The 17,910-nt window shown below is 40.4% G+C and overlaps 1 protein-coding gene across 4 annotated transcripts in view; it reads left to right on the top strand.

Annotated features, from left to right (window-relative positions):
* The window catches only part of csnk1g1 (casein kinase 1, gamma 1), a 55,296-nt gene that overhangs the window by 25,757 nt on the left and 11,629 nt on the right, over positions 1–17,910 (top strand). For 2 of the 4 annotated variants that reach the window (XM_017709790.2, XM_017709791.2), the window contains exons 5-12: positions 8,249–8,400; positions 11,485–11,719; positions 11,922–12,007; positions 12,101–12,185; positions 12,374–12,522; positions 12,640–12,747; positions 15,447–15,554; positions 17,517–17,623. In XM_017709790.2, coding sequence (XP_017565279.1) covers positions 8,249–8,400; positions 11,485–11,719; positions 11,922–12,007; positions 12,101–12,185; positions 12,374–12,522; positions 12,640–12,747; positions 15,447–15,554; positions 17,517–17,623 — 1,030 coding nt within the window. The remainder of the gene's footprint in view (positions 1–8,248; positions 8,401–11,484; positions 11,720–11,921; positions 12,008–12,100; positions 12,186–12,373; positions 12,523–12,639; positions 12,748–15,446; positions 15,555–17,516; positions 17,624–17,910) is intronic. The other 2 variants (XM_017709792.2, XM_017709793.2) reach the window with 1 other exon arrangement.

Below are 17,910 nucleotides of genomic sequence, written 5' to 3'. Positions count from 1 at the left end.
TATCTGATTTTAGTACCACGTATGAAAGTGTCTCAAATCAGAATTGAAAATGTCAGGTTCAGCTGTTTTTTTTTTTTTTTTTTTTTTTTTTTTTTCTCCTTTCCCCCCTTTCACACTGACACCCAGATTCATCTGTGTCACATATGAAGAAAAAACATCTGAATTGGGCCACTTTTATCTGCTGTATAAATGTAGCCTTAGTCACCTCCTTTACACATTCTGAGCAATGCACTCACTTTCTGATGTTCATGTTTTGGAGTAGCAAAATAAATATTTATTAACAAATACAAACAAATCCATTGTGTTTCACCAAATTATTAGCCTATGTGTTTTCTCTACTTTCCCATAGAGAAATACATTGAATACCCAAAGAGCGACTTCACTATTCCAACCAGCTCATACTAGCACCTCAGACAGAGTACTCAATTACCTGTGCTCATCTCTAATAAAACCTGGCCCAAAAATGACCAGCCATAGATTAAGACATCTGTATTGGCCATGAAAACATATATTTGTTGCTCCCCTAACTTGAGTTCAGATCCAGATTTGAGCCCTGGTTAAAACTCTACCACACAGAGCTAAAGGGCTGATGGCAACTGTTTTTAAGTGTCTGCCAGCATGTACCCCACTCTGTCACTCCACTCACTTTCTTTAGCCTTGGTCCCTGCTGTTTTCATGCTTTGTTTGTTTGTTTATTTAACAGTAGCTACAGTCTGGAGCTGTATCTGTTCCTACCTGGCGCCATTTGTAGTCACAGTAGTGCTTGGTTGCCATCTCTACTTGAGCGTTTACAGTGAAGTGGGCAGTTAGTTAATCCCACTGCTCTGACCGCTGAGTTTGCAGCGTAGGAGTGGGCTTGTTACTCAGTGAAGGGATGAAGCGCTGGTGGGAGGTAGTGGTTCTCTCTGTTCTAATGCAGCTCGGCTTTGTGAATGACATAATAGAGCTCCTGGCACTTATGCAATCCCATGCCCATCCTCTCTTGGTCTCCCTCTGTCTCTTTGCTTCTCTCTGATCACTCCACAGTACTACACAGAACCGGTATTGGGCTGCCTTTTGCCAGCTGCATTATATAGTTGTATAAAATTTAGTTTGTTAGTTTTTTTCTGTTATTTCCTAACTGAGCTTTCTCTTTTCATTCAGAAGGTGGCAGTGTTTTAGAAAGTACGGAATGATGAACTTAACAATGTCCTAGAAAATCTCTGTACTGCACAGCTAAAGTCACATTTCTTTTGTTTGTTGACTTTCCCTGTTCTCTGGGAGCGAGGTCATGTTTATTCATGAGACTGCATACATCAGCATTACAGTAATTGCCCAGTCAAGGTCCATATTTAAGGTAGTAGTGATACAGAATCAGGTTTCCATCTGTGTACATGTTTACAGAAAACTGTACTATACTGATCATATATCAGCGCTTGTACTTGAGAGTAGAGCAGTCGTTATCGATTATGCTTGCAACTGAATAATCTATTAATTATTTTGATAAATCAAGTGCATTTATACATTTTTACAAATTTAACCCTTAATCATCTGTAATAGTGCAGGCTGAAACCCAGCTGCTCACCCGTTTTTACTATGGGTCTGCGACTGTAGCCCTCTTGTTCAAATATCTATAGCTTTTAAATGACAGGTTTGTTTATCAGCAAAGTTCCAAGAGTCCAAATCGTCATTTGCAAGTAAAACACACTGAGTTTCACGGGAGAACTAAATCCATGAACAGCAAACTTACAAAAGCAATAGCAATGTGGAAAGCGATAGTAACAAAAATCCTAAAGCTGTATGAGCAAGGAGAGTTTAAACTCATAACCACTGCTGCTGTCACTGGATGTTGGTGATGAAATTGGAAACTTTGTTCATCCAGTATGCATGTTTACCTTGTGTTCATTTAATTCACGTTCTGGTTCGTGTGAACCTTGGGTTGATGAAAACACTGTTGTTGAATTATTGAAAATAATAAACACATTTTGACATCTTATTTTGTCCATTCTGGCAGTGGACAGTATACGAGATTATACAGGGTATTGGTTGAAATAACTAATATTTTCCAAATTCCAGCTGTGTCAGACACACTGAGGCACGAGTGAATGTGATGCACGTATAAGACAAAAGACATGAGAAAATCGACAAAGCTGATGTTGGCTTCTTATTCACATTTCACGTTCCTTATTAAATCATGCATTAATTATGTTCTGGCCCCTTTTGGTGCTCATGTTGGAGAGTAATACTGACATAGATTTATCTAAATATTCTTCAGTCTTGTTTTGGCTATTTTGGTCAATAAAATATTGCTGATTTTCTTTGGTTGATAAAAATAGTTCTGATTAAAAAGTGAAGGGATTTTCCAGAATGTTAAGCCACTTTTTCCCCCTTTGCTTTATTTACATAATAAAAATATGCTTTCTGCTGTACTATAGCTGTTATTCTCTTCAAAAACTTATTTAAAAACTGAATATATGCTACAACTATCAGAAATACATATATTTTTGGCCATACCACCAGCTTCCACCAGCATACTGTACTACATGTAGCTATAATAAAATGCACTGGAGAAATATTGATTAATAGTGAATAATGAACGTAATCCGTTGAAAGCCCTAATAAAAACTAATGTCCCAAGCAGTGAATGTAAGTGTGACTGTCCGTCAGGTTCAGCTTCCTACTGTATGAAGCCAATTTTGTGAGAAGGTGCATTCGTAATCGAGCAATTGAGGCTGCTCTATTTGGAAGTTGAATGGGGAGATTTCCACACAAGCAAAAATCTGCTATCCGCCCATTCATGTGACATCCAACTCAGTTGTATGTGTCTAATCTGGCCAACTGCTTGGTGCACGTTGAAACCCAGCCACATGAAAATCCCCCCACTTGTGTCGTGCCTACTCCTCCAGGAAGAGAGCCCATCCCTCAGCGCCAGTACAGTTCTCTTTTGTTTCTGGTTAATGTGTAGCTAGTATTGTGCTGAACTCTGATACTCCTCCTGGCCGACAGCCCTGGCGTTAGGTCCTTAACGGCTGCGCCTAGCTGCGCTTTAGCTTGGCTACTGATCACACAGCTCCTCTCGCCACACCAGCTGAGGCGTAGCCATACTCTCTGATTTGTGTATGTGTGTATGTATATAAGGTTGTGCCCTCCGGGCTTCCTGCTGTACTGTATGTAAACTAGAGGCTGCAAGATCACGTGGCTCTGTGCTCTAGTCATGCTGCTCTGAATCAGCAGGCGTAGGTGGCCGCCCTGAAATGGGCCTGCTGGCAGATGGTGCATTGTTGGAGCAGAGAGGGCGAGTGGAGCAGACTGATATGTGAAAAACTGCAACCTGACAGTCTTTATGCTGCCCCAAGCCCTGGGGCCTCATTCCTCATCACCTCTTAATTGAACGCTGTGATATCGCTCAATAACCTTTTATTTCAAAATTACAGTTGAGTTTAGGCACTTGTCCAGATACCCACAATTACAGCTCTTTGACTGACACGCCGATTTTGTGGCTGTACACATCTTTTGTATGAATCTAAATAAAAAATAAAAATAAAAACGGATGTAAATCTCTCACCTCCATTCTTTAGGAAGGTCCTAAAGAACATCATGAAACCACGAGCCATAATTTAGTGTATTTTGGCAAAGTTTTTAAGTATTTCTTAATATACACTAAGTACTCCCAGTAGTCCCTCCATTCAGATGCACAATGATACTGGATCCCAGAATCAGTAACCAACCTCTGCAGTTCCACTGTTAAATGTTTATTTAATTGTAATGATTGTTAGTGTTTTATACTCTGTATGAATATATTCTACTACTTCATCATCATCATCGATCACCATCAGTTATCGGTTCACGGTGACAGAAGTCTTACTGAACATTGACACATTTAAATGAGTGCATAGACGTAGATAAAATTTGTGTTTTGGGGGGAAAAATGTGTGTGTATATATGTTGTGTGTGTGTGTGTATGTATGTATGTGTGTATATATATATGTGTGTGTGTGTGTGTGTGTGTGTGTGTGTGTGTGTGTGTATAATATTTTGTTTGTTTGTTTTTATTTATTTGTTTATTTCGCCAGCCCCTTCCTACAGAATATATATATATATATATATATACACACTGCTCAAAAAAATAAAGGGAACACTCAAATAACATCCTAGATCTGAATGAATGAAATATTCTCATTGAATACTTTTGTTCTGTACAAAGTTGAATGTGCTGACAACAAAATCACACAAAACCATCAATGGAAATCAAATTTATTAACCAATGGAGGCCTGGATTTGGAGTCGCACACAAAAAACAAACTAAAGGCTGATCCAACTTTGATGTGATGTCCTTAAAACAAGTCAAAATGAGGCTCAGTATTGTGTGTGGCCTCCACGTGCCTGTATGACGCCTGGGCATGCTCCTGATGAGGTGGCGGATGGTCTCCTGAGGGATCTCCTCCCAGACCTGGACTAAAGCATCCGCCAACTCCTGGATAGTCTGTGGTGCAACGTGGCGTTGGTGGGTGGAGCGAGACATGATGTGCTCAATCGGATTCGGGTCTGGGGAACAGGTGAGCCAGTCCATAGCTTCAATGCCTTTATCTTGCAGGAACTGCTGACACACTCCAGCCACATGAGTTCTAACACTGTCCTGTATTAGGAGGAACCCAGGGCCAACCGCACCAGCATATGGTCTCACAAGGGGTCTGAGGATCTCATCTCTGTACCTAATGGCAGTCAGGCTACCTCTGGCGTGCACATGGAGGGCTGTGTGGCCCTCCAAAGAAATGCCACCCCACACCATTACTGACCCGCTGCCAAACCGGTCATGCTGAAGGATGTTCAGGCAGCAGATCGCTCTCCACAGCGTCTCCAGACTCTGTCACGTCTGTCACGTGCTCAGTGTGAACCTGCTATCATCTGTGAAGAGCACAGGGCGCCAGTGGTGAATTTGCCAATCCTGGTGTTCTCTGGCAAATGCCAAGCATCTTGCACGGTGTTGGGCTGTGAGCACAACCCCCATCTGTGGACATCGGGCCCTCATACCATCCTCATGGAGTCGGTTTCTAACCGTTTGTGCAGACACATGCACATTTGTGGCCTGCTGGAGGTCATTTTGCAGGGCTCTGGCAGTGCTCCTCCTGTTCCTCTTGGCACAAAGGCAGAGGTAGCGGTCCTGCTGCTGGGTTGTTGCGCTCCTACGGCCTCCTCCACGTCTCCTGGTGTACTGGCCTGTTTCCTGGTAGCGCCAGCCTCTGGACACTACGCTGACAGACACAGCAAACCTTCTTGCCACAGCTCGCATTGATGTGCCATCCTCGATGAGCTGCACTGCCTGAGCCACTTGTGTGGGTTGTAGAGTCCGTCTCATGCTACCACGAGTGTAAAGCACCACCAACATTCAAAAGTGACCAAAACATCAGCCAGAAAGCTGAGAAGTGGTCTGTGGGTCCCACCTGCAGAACCACTCCTTTACTGAGTGTGTCTTGCTAATCGCCAATAATTTCCACCTGTTGTCAGTTCCATTTGCACAACAGCATGTGAAATATATATATATATATATATATATATATATATATATATATATATATATATGTGTGTGTGTGTGTGTGTGTGTGTGTGTGTGTGTGTGTGTGTGTGTATTTATTTATTTAACCCCTTCCTACAGAAGATCTGGCTATTGTTCCCCAGTTTATTTGAAATTGTGACCCCTGCTCTAAGATAAAATCTGTTCAGTACCTGTTAAGAATCTAATTGATCCTTTCCATGTTGAAAGGGTAACAGGGTAGATAACAGCATTTTCATTTAATAACAAATATTATCGCATGTTGTTTGGTTTGTATTCTGTTAGGTGGTGATGGACAGACAATCGCAACATAATGTGCCTCCAAATTTCCAATGCTTAGTTGAACTAAGATCATCACAATAGTAATAATTGATGTAATTGATAAGTTTTATCTTATTGACATTCATATTTTACAAAATAGATTATTAAATCTATCTTTTATCTGTTAATGAATTTCACATATGAAGAATAATAGTGAATGTACAATCTCTTGGTCTCGCCGCTCCTCGTCTCAGCCTTGACTCAGTTAACTTGGACTACTACAAAGTCTTGGTCTTGACTCAGATTTACCTCTGGTCTTGAGAACACTGTATTACAGTCTGGGATGCACCAGTACCACATTTTTCTTTCTGGTACAAATGAGTAGTCTTCCTTAAATATCTGCTGATCATCTACTGAGTGCTGAGTAACTTCACGTTTGATTGGTTCCAGAGCTACAGAAAAGTTGATGTTCTTCTTAGCAGAGTTTATCTTTAAAATCTTCATTAAATTTGAACTATTCTTTTAGGACCTTATTACATCTGATGAAAATCTTAGATCTAGTGGAGCAGTGGGTAGCGCCGGCAAGAAGGTCCTGGGTTTGATTCCCTGGCCGGGCAACCAGGGTCCTCTCTGTGTGGAGTCTGCATGTTTTCCCCATGTCTGAGTGGGTTTCCTTCAGCTGCTCTGGTTTCCTCCCACAGTCCAGACATGTACCCAGACAGATTGGGCACGTTAAATTACCCAAGTTGTGAATGTATGTGTGAATGTATGTCTGTGTGTCTGGTCTGTGATGGACTGGTGACCTGTCCAGAGCATCTTCTGCCTTTTACCAAAAATCAAGGCATGGTCTCTGATTTTTTTTGCTTTTTTCCCCCCATCTGAATTTTGCTTCTTTAGCTTGGAACCTGAGTGGCCTGGCTAAAATTGCTTATAAACAAATAATAACTCGATGCTTAGCCAAATAGCCCAAATAATTTCTGTAAAAATAAATCATTAAAGATTGATCAAAGTTCCTTTAAAAGCCAGTGTCAAGGCTAATACAGTATCAGAGCAACACTAACTATAGTCATTTCTAATCCTCTAAAATTGAGCCGCCACTTTCACACTGGTGTGTTTTTAACTCCTAAAGTCTGTATAATTTGTGTATGAGGGCTCTTCTGTATAATTTCTGTATCATTTGTGTATGAGAGACATCTGTGTTTGTGGCTTCTTTCCTGAACATACTTACTTCACATGTTGGTACTGCATGTACCAGAGCAGTGGAATCAAGTGAGCAGCTACAGAAAGTGTTAATCACCACGGAGAGACTCTGCCGAATACGTGTTATATGCAGTCTGAACATAGATGAGTCATCGTCAGGCCAGCGTGCGCTCCATTCTCAGGGGTGTTACAAACAAAACCACACAATGCGCAGCGTAGGCTTCTCCACAACTACCCACTTCAGCTTCACTGGATGCACACAGGATGATAATTATATGAACTGAAAGCTTCAACAGTAGCTCAGTGATGGGTTTTCACACATTATGTGAGTCTATAAAATATAACCAGCATGTCAGATAGGATGATGCACTGATCCGTCATGCATGAGCTACTTTACAGATAGAAGGTAGGTTTCTGGTTTGCTAGGCTTTCTCTGGCAGTTATTGCCATGCACAAAACAGCAGGTGCTGATATGGAAGAGCAACTCATGAATCCAGCCAGAAATATGTGTGCTTTCTCATTGTTCTGCCACCTAGTGGCAGGATGAATAACCTCTTGAAGTAACCTTATTTTAGAATTTTTCAGGCTTGTATTTGGGGGTTTTGAATTTTGAGGCCTGAGGAACCTCTTATTCCCCAGGGTATACACTCACCGGCCACTTTATTATGTAGTATTATTTGCTAGTAAAAGGTTGGACTCACTTTTGCCTTCAGAACTGCCTTAATTCTTCTTGGCATACATTCAACAAGGTGTTGGAAACATTCCTCAGAGATTTTGGTTTTGAGTTACTGTTGCCTTTCTATCATCTCGAACCAGTCTGCCCATTCTCCTCTGACCTCTCACATCAACAAGGCATTTTTGTCCGCACAACTGCTGCTCACTGGATATTTTCTCTTTTTTGGACCGTTCTCTGTAAACCCTAGAAATGGTTGTGCGTGAAAATCCCAGTAGATCAGCAGTTTCTGAAATACTCAGATCAGCCCGTCTGTCACCAAGAACCACGCCATGTTCAAAGTCACTTAAATCACCTTTCTTCCCCATTCTGATGCTCTGTCTGCACTTCAGCAAGTTGTCTTAACCACCTCTACATGCCTAAATGCTTTGGTGGGGTGGGGGAGGGGTACTAGATCATAATTATTGTCATAAATGTTTGTGTAATTCTGTCATTAAAGGTTTATTACTGGGGCTGTAGGTGGCTCTGTGTAATTAATGCAGGCTGTGCTGTGTTGGTAAATGCTCTCTCTTGCTTTCTCACAGCTGAAGGCCTGCCCCAGGTATACTATTTTGGGCCGTGTGGGAAATACAATGCCATGGTGCTGGAGCTGCTTGGCCCCAGTCTGGAGGACCTCTTTGACCTGTGTGACCGCACCTTCTCCCTCAAGACGGTCTTAATGATTGCCATTCAGCTGGTGAGTTCACCTCTGTCCTGGCTTTGTTTCAAAAGATCCTTTATGTAGAGGACTGTGAGGCCGTTTTCACACTTCATTTGTTTGCTAAAGTCCGAAGCAGACTTTGGGTTTTTGTAACATTATGTATATTTGTGATTTAGGCAGTTTCACATCTTAACATCTAAAGTGACTCAAACTATCACGTGAATGCTTGTTTATTCTTTACAGTTACTCTCAAATTTTACCACTTTTTGAGCCAAGAAATGCCTACTTGCAAACATCTTATGCATCACAGTCATTGTAATAATGATAAAATATCTGCATCTTTCTGATTGCTTTGGTGATTGTGAATTTTTAATTAACCAGTCAGGTTGCTTATGCAATACGTTGTGTGGTCCATGCCCCAGAATCAAAGGCATTGCTTCGCTATTATTTAATTGCTTGTCTATTGTTATTAGCAGCAGCTTGTGCTGCATGAGGAATATAAGCGTCTATCAAAAAACAGATGTTAAAGCAGGCAGATTATGAAGATAATACAGCTCTGATGAAGCAGACAAGCATGCTCCGATATAAAATTCCCTCTTTTGCTGCGGACCATAAAAAAAAAAATAGTGTTTCTACCAGGGTTATGCAAACAGACCCATTTGCTAGATCACAGTTCATTTGTTTGATGCAACCCAGAGTACAGGTGGAGTGTTCACACCTTTAAGTACAAACAGAATTAAAGAACGGTTCAATAGGTTCACACCGAACAGATACATTCTCAGAAATAATGGTAGTAAACTGTCACTGGGGCAGTACCCCTATTGTCAGTGGGTTCCCTCAAGTGTACATCTCAGTGCCTTTAGTCAGAGAACATAACTGTGCCATCTTGCATTGAAATGATATTGTATTGTAATGACTCCACACCCCATCTTGCCTCCAGGCTTTTTATTTTATTGTTCTGTTTTAAAACATTAGGTTATAAAAAGGTATAAATAATAAATATATTTCCACTGGGGGGAAAAATGATTTAATATAAACAATTGGACCTTAAACCTCTGTTGTACCTTTAAAGTAATTTTTACATTGTTTCTACTTCAAAGAAGGAAAAAGTACCCTCACAATACCCATTTGACCGCATAGAAAAGGTTCTAGTAACATGAATTCACTCCATTATTAACATATATTGGATTGTTTTCTGCTTACCAGGATTTCAAAACCTCAAGGAGTATGCTGTGAAAAAGCCCTTGTTTTTTTTTGGTTTGAAAAAATGAGGTGCAAAGAAGTTGATTGATGCAAGGAAGTATTGTAGAGACTAAAAGTACTGGTGCTGGCTAAGATAATTATATATTATATTATTGCTCTGACAGCAGTGCATCACCCAAATATAGCTAAAGTATAAAAATGTTGTCTAACAAAAAAATATTAGGTGGTTAACGACATCTAATCTTTTTAGGAGACATAAGGCAAGTATATGATTTAGTCTGTCAGCGGGGGGAATAAAGCTTAAAGCTTCACAACATGCCCATCTTTTGTTTGTGTTACATTACCGAGGCTAGTTAGAGTGATGTGGCTGTCTCCGTGAAGTCAGAGAGAAAATTATAGTATAGGCAGGCTTGTGTACATGTAGCTTTGCTGGGTATGTATTAAAATCTGTGTTGGCGGTGCTCAGTCTGCTTTTTTTGGCCACATTTGCATGCATAAACATGCCTGTTTGGATCTGTGAATCCTCAAAATATGGCACATTTATTACATTTAAACATACTTGTTTATGTGACAACTTGGATGACCTTGATTTGTGTGCATAGCCATGTGTACTTCTACTGACATTACTGAAAAATATATGTAGGGCACTGATAATTTGTACTATGAGCTTCATTCAAATTGGGTCTCGTGGGGCCGGGCATGAGTTAATACCACAAGCAAAAAATAAAAAGCTAGCAAAACACTGTTGTTGTCTATGAAAATATTTGTCCCTTGCGAGTATTGTTATGTTTGTGTTTTTTTGTTGTTGTTTTTATTTTTTTATTTATTTACCACACATGCGTTTTCTTCTCGTGACACATCAGTATGCTTTATTTGAGTTTATTTTTTGGCTAACTTATGTACATACATTGATCAGGCATAACATTATGACATTATTCTTGTTTCTGTGCTTACTGTCCATTTTATCAGGTCCACTTACTGTATAGGTGCACCTTGTAGTTCTACACTTAAAGACTGTAGTCCATCAGTTTCTCTACATACTTTGTTAGCTTCTTCTTTACCCTGTTCTTCAGTGGTCAGGGCCCCTATGGATCCTCACAGAGCAGGTACTATTTTGGTGGTGGATCATTCTCAACACTGCAGTAACACTGACTGTTTAAACACCTCAGTGTTACTGCTGGATTGAGAATAATCCACCAACTAAAAATATCCAACTGGTAGTGCCCTGTGACCACTGATGAAGGACTAGACTTGTCTCTGACTTTACATCTACAAAGTGGACTGACGAGGTAGGAGTATCTAATAGAGTGGACAGTGAGTGGACACAGTGTTTAAAAACTCCAGCAGCACTGCTTTGTCTAATCCACCCGTACCAGCGCAACACACACTAAAACCACCACAACGTCAGTTTTACTGCAGTGCTTAGAATGATCCACCTGTGGGGGTCCATGGGTGTACATGGGCTGATGATAGGGTTGTTGGCCATTGGACAATGCTGACGATTGCCCTAAAAGGAAAAAATAAAAACCTATGTTCCCACCTACATTTAGCTTCAAACTGCTCATGATTGTGTCTAGATGTTCTCCTTGCAAGATCACTTTCAAATTAGCCGTGTAGGTTAAAGTTGAAAGTATGGCTTGACCTCTACTTGCCTGACCTGACGTAGAAATTATTCTCTGTGCATTCTATATATCAATGTGAGTAATATGGGGAGCCCTGATGTACACCTGTGGAGCCATTCTCAATAGTTGACAGCTGGAGCTTTTGCTATTTGACACTCTGAGATGTTTTGAGAAATGAACAAGTTCTCATACACTTTTTGTCTGCTCTAGTTATTTTTTCACCACTGGTTATCACAGTGTTTTTACTCTGTGATCTCCTTCTGTACTGACCATGTTCTGTGTCACATTTCTACAGATCTCTCGTATGGAGTATGTGCACTCGAAGAACCTCATCTACAGGGATGTGAAGCCAGAGAACTTTCTCATTGGGCGACAAGGGAACAAAAAGGAACACATCATTCACATCATAGACTTTGGCTTGGCCAAAGAATACATCGACCCTGAAACCAAAAAACACATTCCGTACCGGGAGCACAAGAGCCTCACTGGCACAGCCCGATACATGTCCATAAATACACATTTGGGGAAGGGTAAGACGACAACTGCCAAAGTAAACATTATCCTCAGTTTTTTTTATCCTTACAGTTCTAAGAAAAATATTCCATGTGGTCAATAGGCAGGAAAACTGTAATAGGTTATTATGAATTCTAGTTGTAGTTCAAGCAGATTTGGTATATTTTACAGTTTGTTTGTGGGTTATACAAGGATATTTGTTGCCTGTTTTTTTTGCAGAGCAAAGTAGACGAGATGACCTTGAAGCCTTAGGTCACATGTTCATGTACTTCCTCCGAGGCAGTCTCCCATGGCAGGGACTAAAGGTATGTGAGTCAAACAGTCCAGCTTTGCTTGCGAGTAATGATAAATTCATTCTTCCTCCACAAGTAAGACTGCAATTCAATTCCACTTTGCAGGCTGACACATTGAAAGAACGATATCAGAAAATCGGAGACACAAAGCGGAACACTCCCATTGAAGTTCTCTGTGAGAACTTTCCAGGTAGATTAAATAGATTTCCTTTCTTTCATTCATTGTACTTCAAATCATATTTTCCAGCTTGGGAGGGGAAAAAACTTTGCTACGTTTATTTCATACCCTTCTGATGTGGCTTGTTATTGCTTCACACAGTGAATGAGTTGTTCCTATTTATTAAAGCTTTCAATCATTTGTCCTTTTTGCTATTCCAGAGGAGATGGCTACTTACCTACGCTATGTACGGCGGTTGGATTTCTTTGAAAAGCCAGACTATGAGTACTTGAGGACCTTATTCACTGAGCTGTTTGAGCGAAAAGGATACACATTTGATTACACCTATGACTGGGTTGGCAGGCAAATTGTAAGTTTATGTTCCCTTTTTGCTAGACTGCTAAGGGTTCCAGTTGTGTCCAGTTACACCAACTAAATATCTTTTATTTTTCTGGGATTAATTTTCTTTCTGTTTTGGCTTTCAAAGCCCACACCAGTTGGATCTGTACATGTAGACTCAGGAGCATCAGCCGTCACCCGTGAGAGCCACGCACACAGAGATAGGCCATCTCAGCATCAACCCTTGAGGAACCAGGTAAGGGACACTGCTCATCCCCTCTGAACAAGGATGGTATCAGCCTGTTGCTTTGGCAAAGCTAATTTTTCCTCTAATGACTTTATCTTTCCCCCAAACAAAGTGGGCAGGTGCTAGACTACATTCTTATTTCACATCACTGTGGGCATTTTGCTTATTATGAACCTCAATTCCCAAAAATAGGGACTCTATCTGGAATAAAACAGAAAGCAGTGACTTATAAATCCACATTGATTTGTAATTAAACAAAATAGGACAAAGACAAGATGCTTAACGCTTTCCCTAATTAACTTTGTTGTTTTGGTTTTTTAGGTTTATGCCGCTAATGAAATTGATAGGTCCAAAAAAAAAAAAAGCTTGGACCTGGAAATTTCAGACTATAACTACTGTGAGATGTTCAAAAAAACATCTTAAACATGTGGTACTGTCATGCTTAGGTATAAAAGGAGCATCCAGGAAAGCAATAATCCAGTTTACGAACAGTGTCCCTCAACAAGTGATCGAAAGGATTTGTGAGGTATTTCACCTATTACAGTGAATATCAAAATATTCAGAAAATACAGTGTGCCTAAAGGACAAGGCCCTGTGTGTAGAACCTGAATGCCCATGACTTCTAATCCCATAGACAGCACTGCATTAAAAAGCAGGCATGCTTCTATGATGGATATAATCATATGGGCTTAAGAATACTTTGACAAACCAGACTAAAGTTAAGACTGTGCTATGCACAGCGGAAGCCATATTTTGACCTTGTCTACAAACGCCACCGATTTCTTTGGGCTCAAGCTCATCTGAAACTGGTGTGTGGTAGGAATGCGTGTAGATTACTCAGCCTTTCAGATTGTTAATGGAAATAATGGACATTGTGTTCTCCAGGCCAAATAAAAAAAAAAGCACCATCCAGAGGTCCAGTGTAAAGTTCAAAAGCCAGAGTCTGTCATGGTATGGATGTGTATTAATACCCCTGGCATTTGGTAACAGTTCCATTTTCAGAATTGGATTGACTGATGTCCCTGAAGGATTAATAGATATTGCAGATATCAGAAAAAGTTCATAAAGTAAAACATTAAATACCATGTTATTGTATTGTTTTCAGTTTAATACAGGTCAAAGTTTACCAGTCACTGCTCTCTGCTTTTATTAGCTTTTCACATAGCAAAATGGTGGCTGTGTGAAAAGGTAATTGGTCCTCCCCTATTGGTTCACTGTATACAGGGTTGATATAAAGTGTGGGGATTCCAGCCCTGATTATAAGTCCCATTACTGTGTCAGCTCACTGCCCACCAGGACTGAAAGCTGCTGTCGAGCATGCAGAGCACATCCCATGCTTTGGAATGCGTGCAGGGCATAGAAGGTTTTTTGAATATGTATATATGCATACATATTGTATAGCTTTTTTGTTTGCTTATTTGAGTATAAGCCAACGTTGCACATCTCACTGTGTTGTTCAGCAAGAGCATTTGCAGGTCATCATGACTTCAGTTAGGAGTGAAATCTAGCTGGAGCCCTGTAGACCAAGCCCCAGGCTGGGCAAAGCCCCAGCTTGAATGGAAGAAACCCCAGCTTGAAGGCAGAAGTTAGTCAGTTAGCTTGTGAGCTACCCAGGTTAGCTAGCAGGCTAAACTGCTAATGAGGTTGTTCACAATACCATTAGATAAAAGTTTGCTAATGCAATTGTTTCAGAGAAGGTATGATGTAGATGCATAACAGAATGAAGCTAGATAGCTAAACGTGTGTTTACAAGAATTTACAATTTACAGTACCTAACATGGTTAGTAACTCGCCATAACTTTGTTTTGCATAATGTCAATTGGGAACAACGTACAAGCACTTCTGCTCCCATTTGCCCAAGCTGGGGCTTCTTCCATCCAAACTGAGGCTTGGTCTGTGTGGCAGCAGCTGTATAGTGTGGTATACTTACCTTTCGTGTGCAGAACAAGTCCTCCTGAAAGGTTACTATGAAAGAGTTAGTTATACAGTTTTGACTGAAATAGCACTGCATTACATGGCTGCAGCATAAAAGACTCCAAGTAACAGTCTGTGGTCCTGGGCTCATATGGCTCATAAGCAAAGAGATTATATCTTACAGACTCTGAAAAAGGTCACTTTCTCTTCTGCCACCTTCTTTTCTACATTTCTTTCACAGTATTGCAAATGACCTGTATGTTTTTTTTTTTTAATCTGTATTTTAGTATTGTTTTTCTTTATTTGTGATTCAGTAACGTGCTGACTCCACCTCTCCCACGTCTGAATATTGTAGTGTAATATGCCCTAAACCTAGTTCCTTTATTAAAAAAAAAAAAAAAAAACTCAGTACAGAGCTACAATTAGCTATCTTTATCAGGAATAGTATGACCCTTGATGATAATATCCACCTATATTCTGTTAGTTATATTAACCCATATTGAACGTCTCTGTAATGGTGACAGTTTTTAGTTTAAGGTAGGCTTTGTTTTTCTTTTGAGATTCTGTTTTCCTGATCTTTGTTGTGGGGGATGGGTTTGCCTGTTGGTTTGACTGGGCAGTCGCTCTGTCACTAATGCTGATTCCTGGCTTTGCCTTGGCTCTTTTTTTTTTTTTTTTTCTGCTGGTTTCCATTCCCGCGCCGCGCTGCATGCCACCTGGCCTCACGCCGTCTGCTCGCGCACTCTCGCCTCTCCACACCTCCCCTCCCTCCTGCACCTCCTCCGCCTGAGCAGACGGCCGCCTCAGACCGCAGAGGAGCATGGGAGGTGCAGCCCAACCGCCAGGCAAACTCCTATCTGACCTCCCACCTGGCATCGGACAGGCACGGGGGTTCAGTGCAGGTACATCTCTATTGCCCGCTTCTCCAACCCCCCAACCCAAGGTCCTCTCTCCTGTGTGCTCATGTCCAGTGTGGTGCTCAGGGTATCTGTGGGTCCCTAAAAATAATTGTCAATATTGTGGAAAATTAAGGCCTTAAATGCTATTAAAAAGTATGAAATATGAAGTCTCCATAAATCTTAGCCGTCTTCTTTTTAAACTAAAAATGTCAAATAAACTTGATTTGATTTTTAGTCATTTCATTATTAATATATTTTTAATAATTATTAATAATAAATCCAGAAGCAGCAAGCCTGTGTAATGTTTTTGGTGAAACTTTGGTCTGTGTAAAATCTGAAGATGAGCTTAAACAGATTTAATGAAAATCTTTAATGAAACTCTGTGTTAAATTATATAACTGTCTTTGGTAATTAACTTTTTTGCCTTTCTTTTTGAAAGCTGTAACAGTAAAAGTGTATTCGTGAGCTCCTCCTGTTGTAGGTTAATGGATGTCTTCTCTTCAATGATGCACTGAAAGTGCACTAACAACCCCACCTTGTGGAGAAACGTCTGATTGCTAAATGTCTGAGTGAGTGACTTTCAAAGCCAGATCCATGCTTTACATACAGAGGAGTGTTCTGGGAAACCAATAAGTGTTTCTTTTCATTATTTCACAAAAATTAGGCCACTTAGCTTTTGGAAAATGCTGAGAATGTTCCTCTGACTGTATGTCATGTTCTGGGGAAACACACTGCAGAGGCAGTGGAAAATTTACTTTATGATAACATAATTGCTTATTAATGCCCTTTAATTATCCATTATTAGTTTTTAAACAGTAAAAAGAAATTAAAGTAGTACATGTTATGTAGTCTTATTTAGCAAGCGGTTAAAAATGAAAATGGGCCTCTCTTAGTCGGCTCTCTTTCCCATCACGACAATTATCGTCATCAGGTTACTTGTTAATCGTCACCGATTCGTTGCCCCGGACTAGTGGAACCTTATAATTCTGATCTTTTTTGTTTTTTGGTTTAGTTTTGTTAAATTAAGCTAATGACTGGTATACAAATATAAAAGAAAGCTAAATTGTTAGCATTAGCTGACAGTTACTTTTAGCCACTTGGTTGTTTTAAAATAAATTGGGGAAAATACACATTTTTCAAATAATTACTAGACAAGAGATTCTCAGACATGGCAATGAGCTGTGAAAGGAACCTTCTCCAATCTGTTAGATGAAATTGAAGTTAAATACAGTTGATGTTGATGCTGATGACATTCCACGTGGAATCATGAATCCACAGAACGGCTCTGAAAAGTCTGAAAATAAATTGTTTGTTGTAGTGAAAACAGTGAAAGTGGTTTTGTCCTTCATGCTGGCCCTCCACACTGCTTGATTTTATTTTAAACACAGTTCTTTGAAAATGTAGGCTTTTCATAGTCTTAATAAGGTGAATTTAAGCAATGTTAAAAATGTCTCAAAGTGGTATTAAGAAGGTCTTTGAAAGCATTATATTAAATTTGCTGATACCTGCAGATACCCTGAGGGTCCTGCCTACATGATCCAAGACAGACCGGCGGCAGCCTGCTCTTTATCTGAATCTCTCAGCCCCTAGTGCCGGGCATCAGGGAGGTCATCCTCCTTCGTAATGAGACTCTTGCTCCATATGATGAGCTTCTCCCTGGGGCATTAATTCTCAGGGGCATGTAGCAGGTTGTATTAACACCTGCTGTCTAACAGATGCTCTGTTGCAGTCGAGAAGCACAGAACCATACTTTATGAAATAGTGAGAAGGAAGCAGGAGGAAGAAGTAGATGGAATGTCTTTGGTGATTTATTCAGCTAGCTGATGATTTAAGATTTAAGGATGTTATTGTGTTAATTGTTTATAGCTTTCTTTCTGCACGAAAGCAAGCTGTGGTGCAAAATACTTAGACAAGTGCAATTTTAAAGATGCGGTAAGTTCTAACTCTTTGTCTCTTGTGCTGCAGGTGGTAAGCTCGACTAATGGGGAACTGAATGCAGATGACCCGTTGGCAGCCCACTCCAATGCTCCAATCACCGTGCAGGCAGAGGTGGAAGTGGTGGATGAAGCAAAGTATGTGTCCTCAGACTTGTGTTCTTTTCTCCTGCCTTCATGTTTTGTCACATCTTTATTATACGATTCTTCTTCTAAGCTGTTTTAAGCTGTTCGTGGCTTTAAGGTGCTTAAGATGTGAGGTGTAATGTAGAGGACATAATGCTATTCTATACTGCCCCTTTAGGACAGTGTTATAGTAGATCACTGTGGACCAGCTGGGCAGTGTGGATGGAAAATGAATAGGATATAGTTTCCTTGTGTAGGACTGTCTCTAAATAAACTATTGCATTACTATCGTTGTTTGC

Source organism: Pygocentrus nattereri, chromosome 15 (genome assembly GCF_015220715.1).
Source record: "Pygocentrus nattereri isolate fPygNat1 chromosome 15, fPygNat1.pri, whole genome shotgun sequence".
Lineage (NCBI taxonomy): Eukaryota > Metazoa > Chordata > Actinopteri > Characiformes > Serrasalmidae > Pygocentrus > Pygocentrus nattereri.
This window is presented reverse-complemented; position numbering and strand designations above follow the sequence as displayed.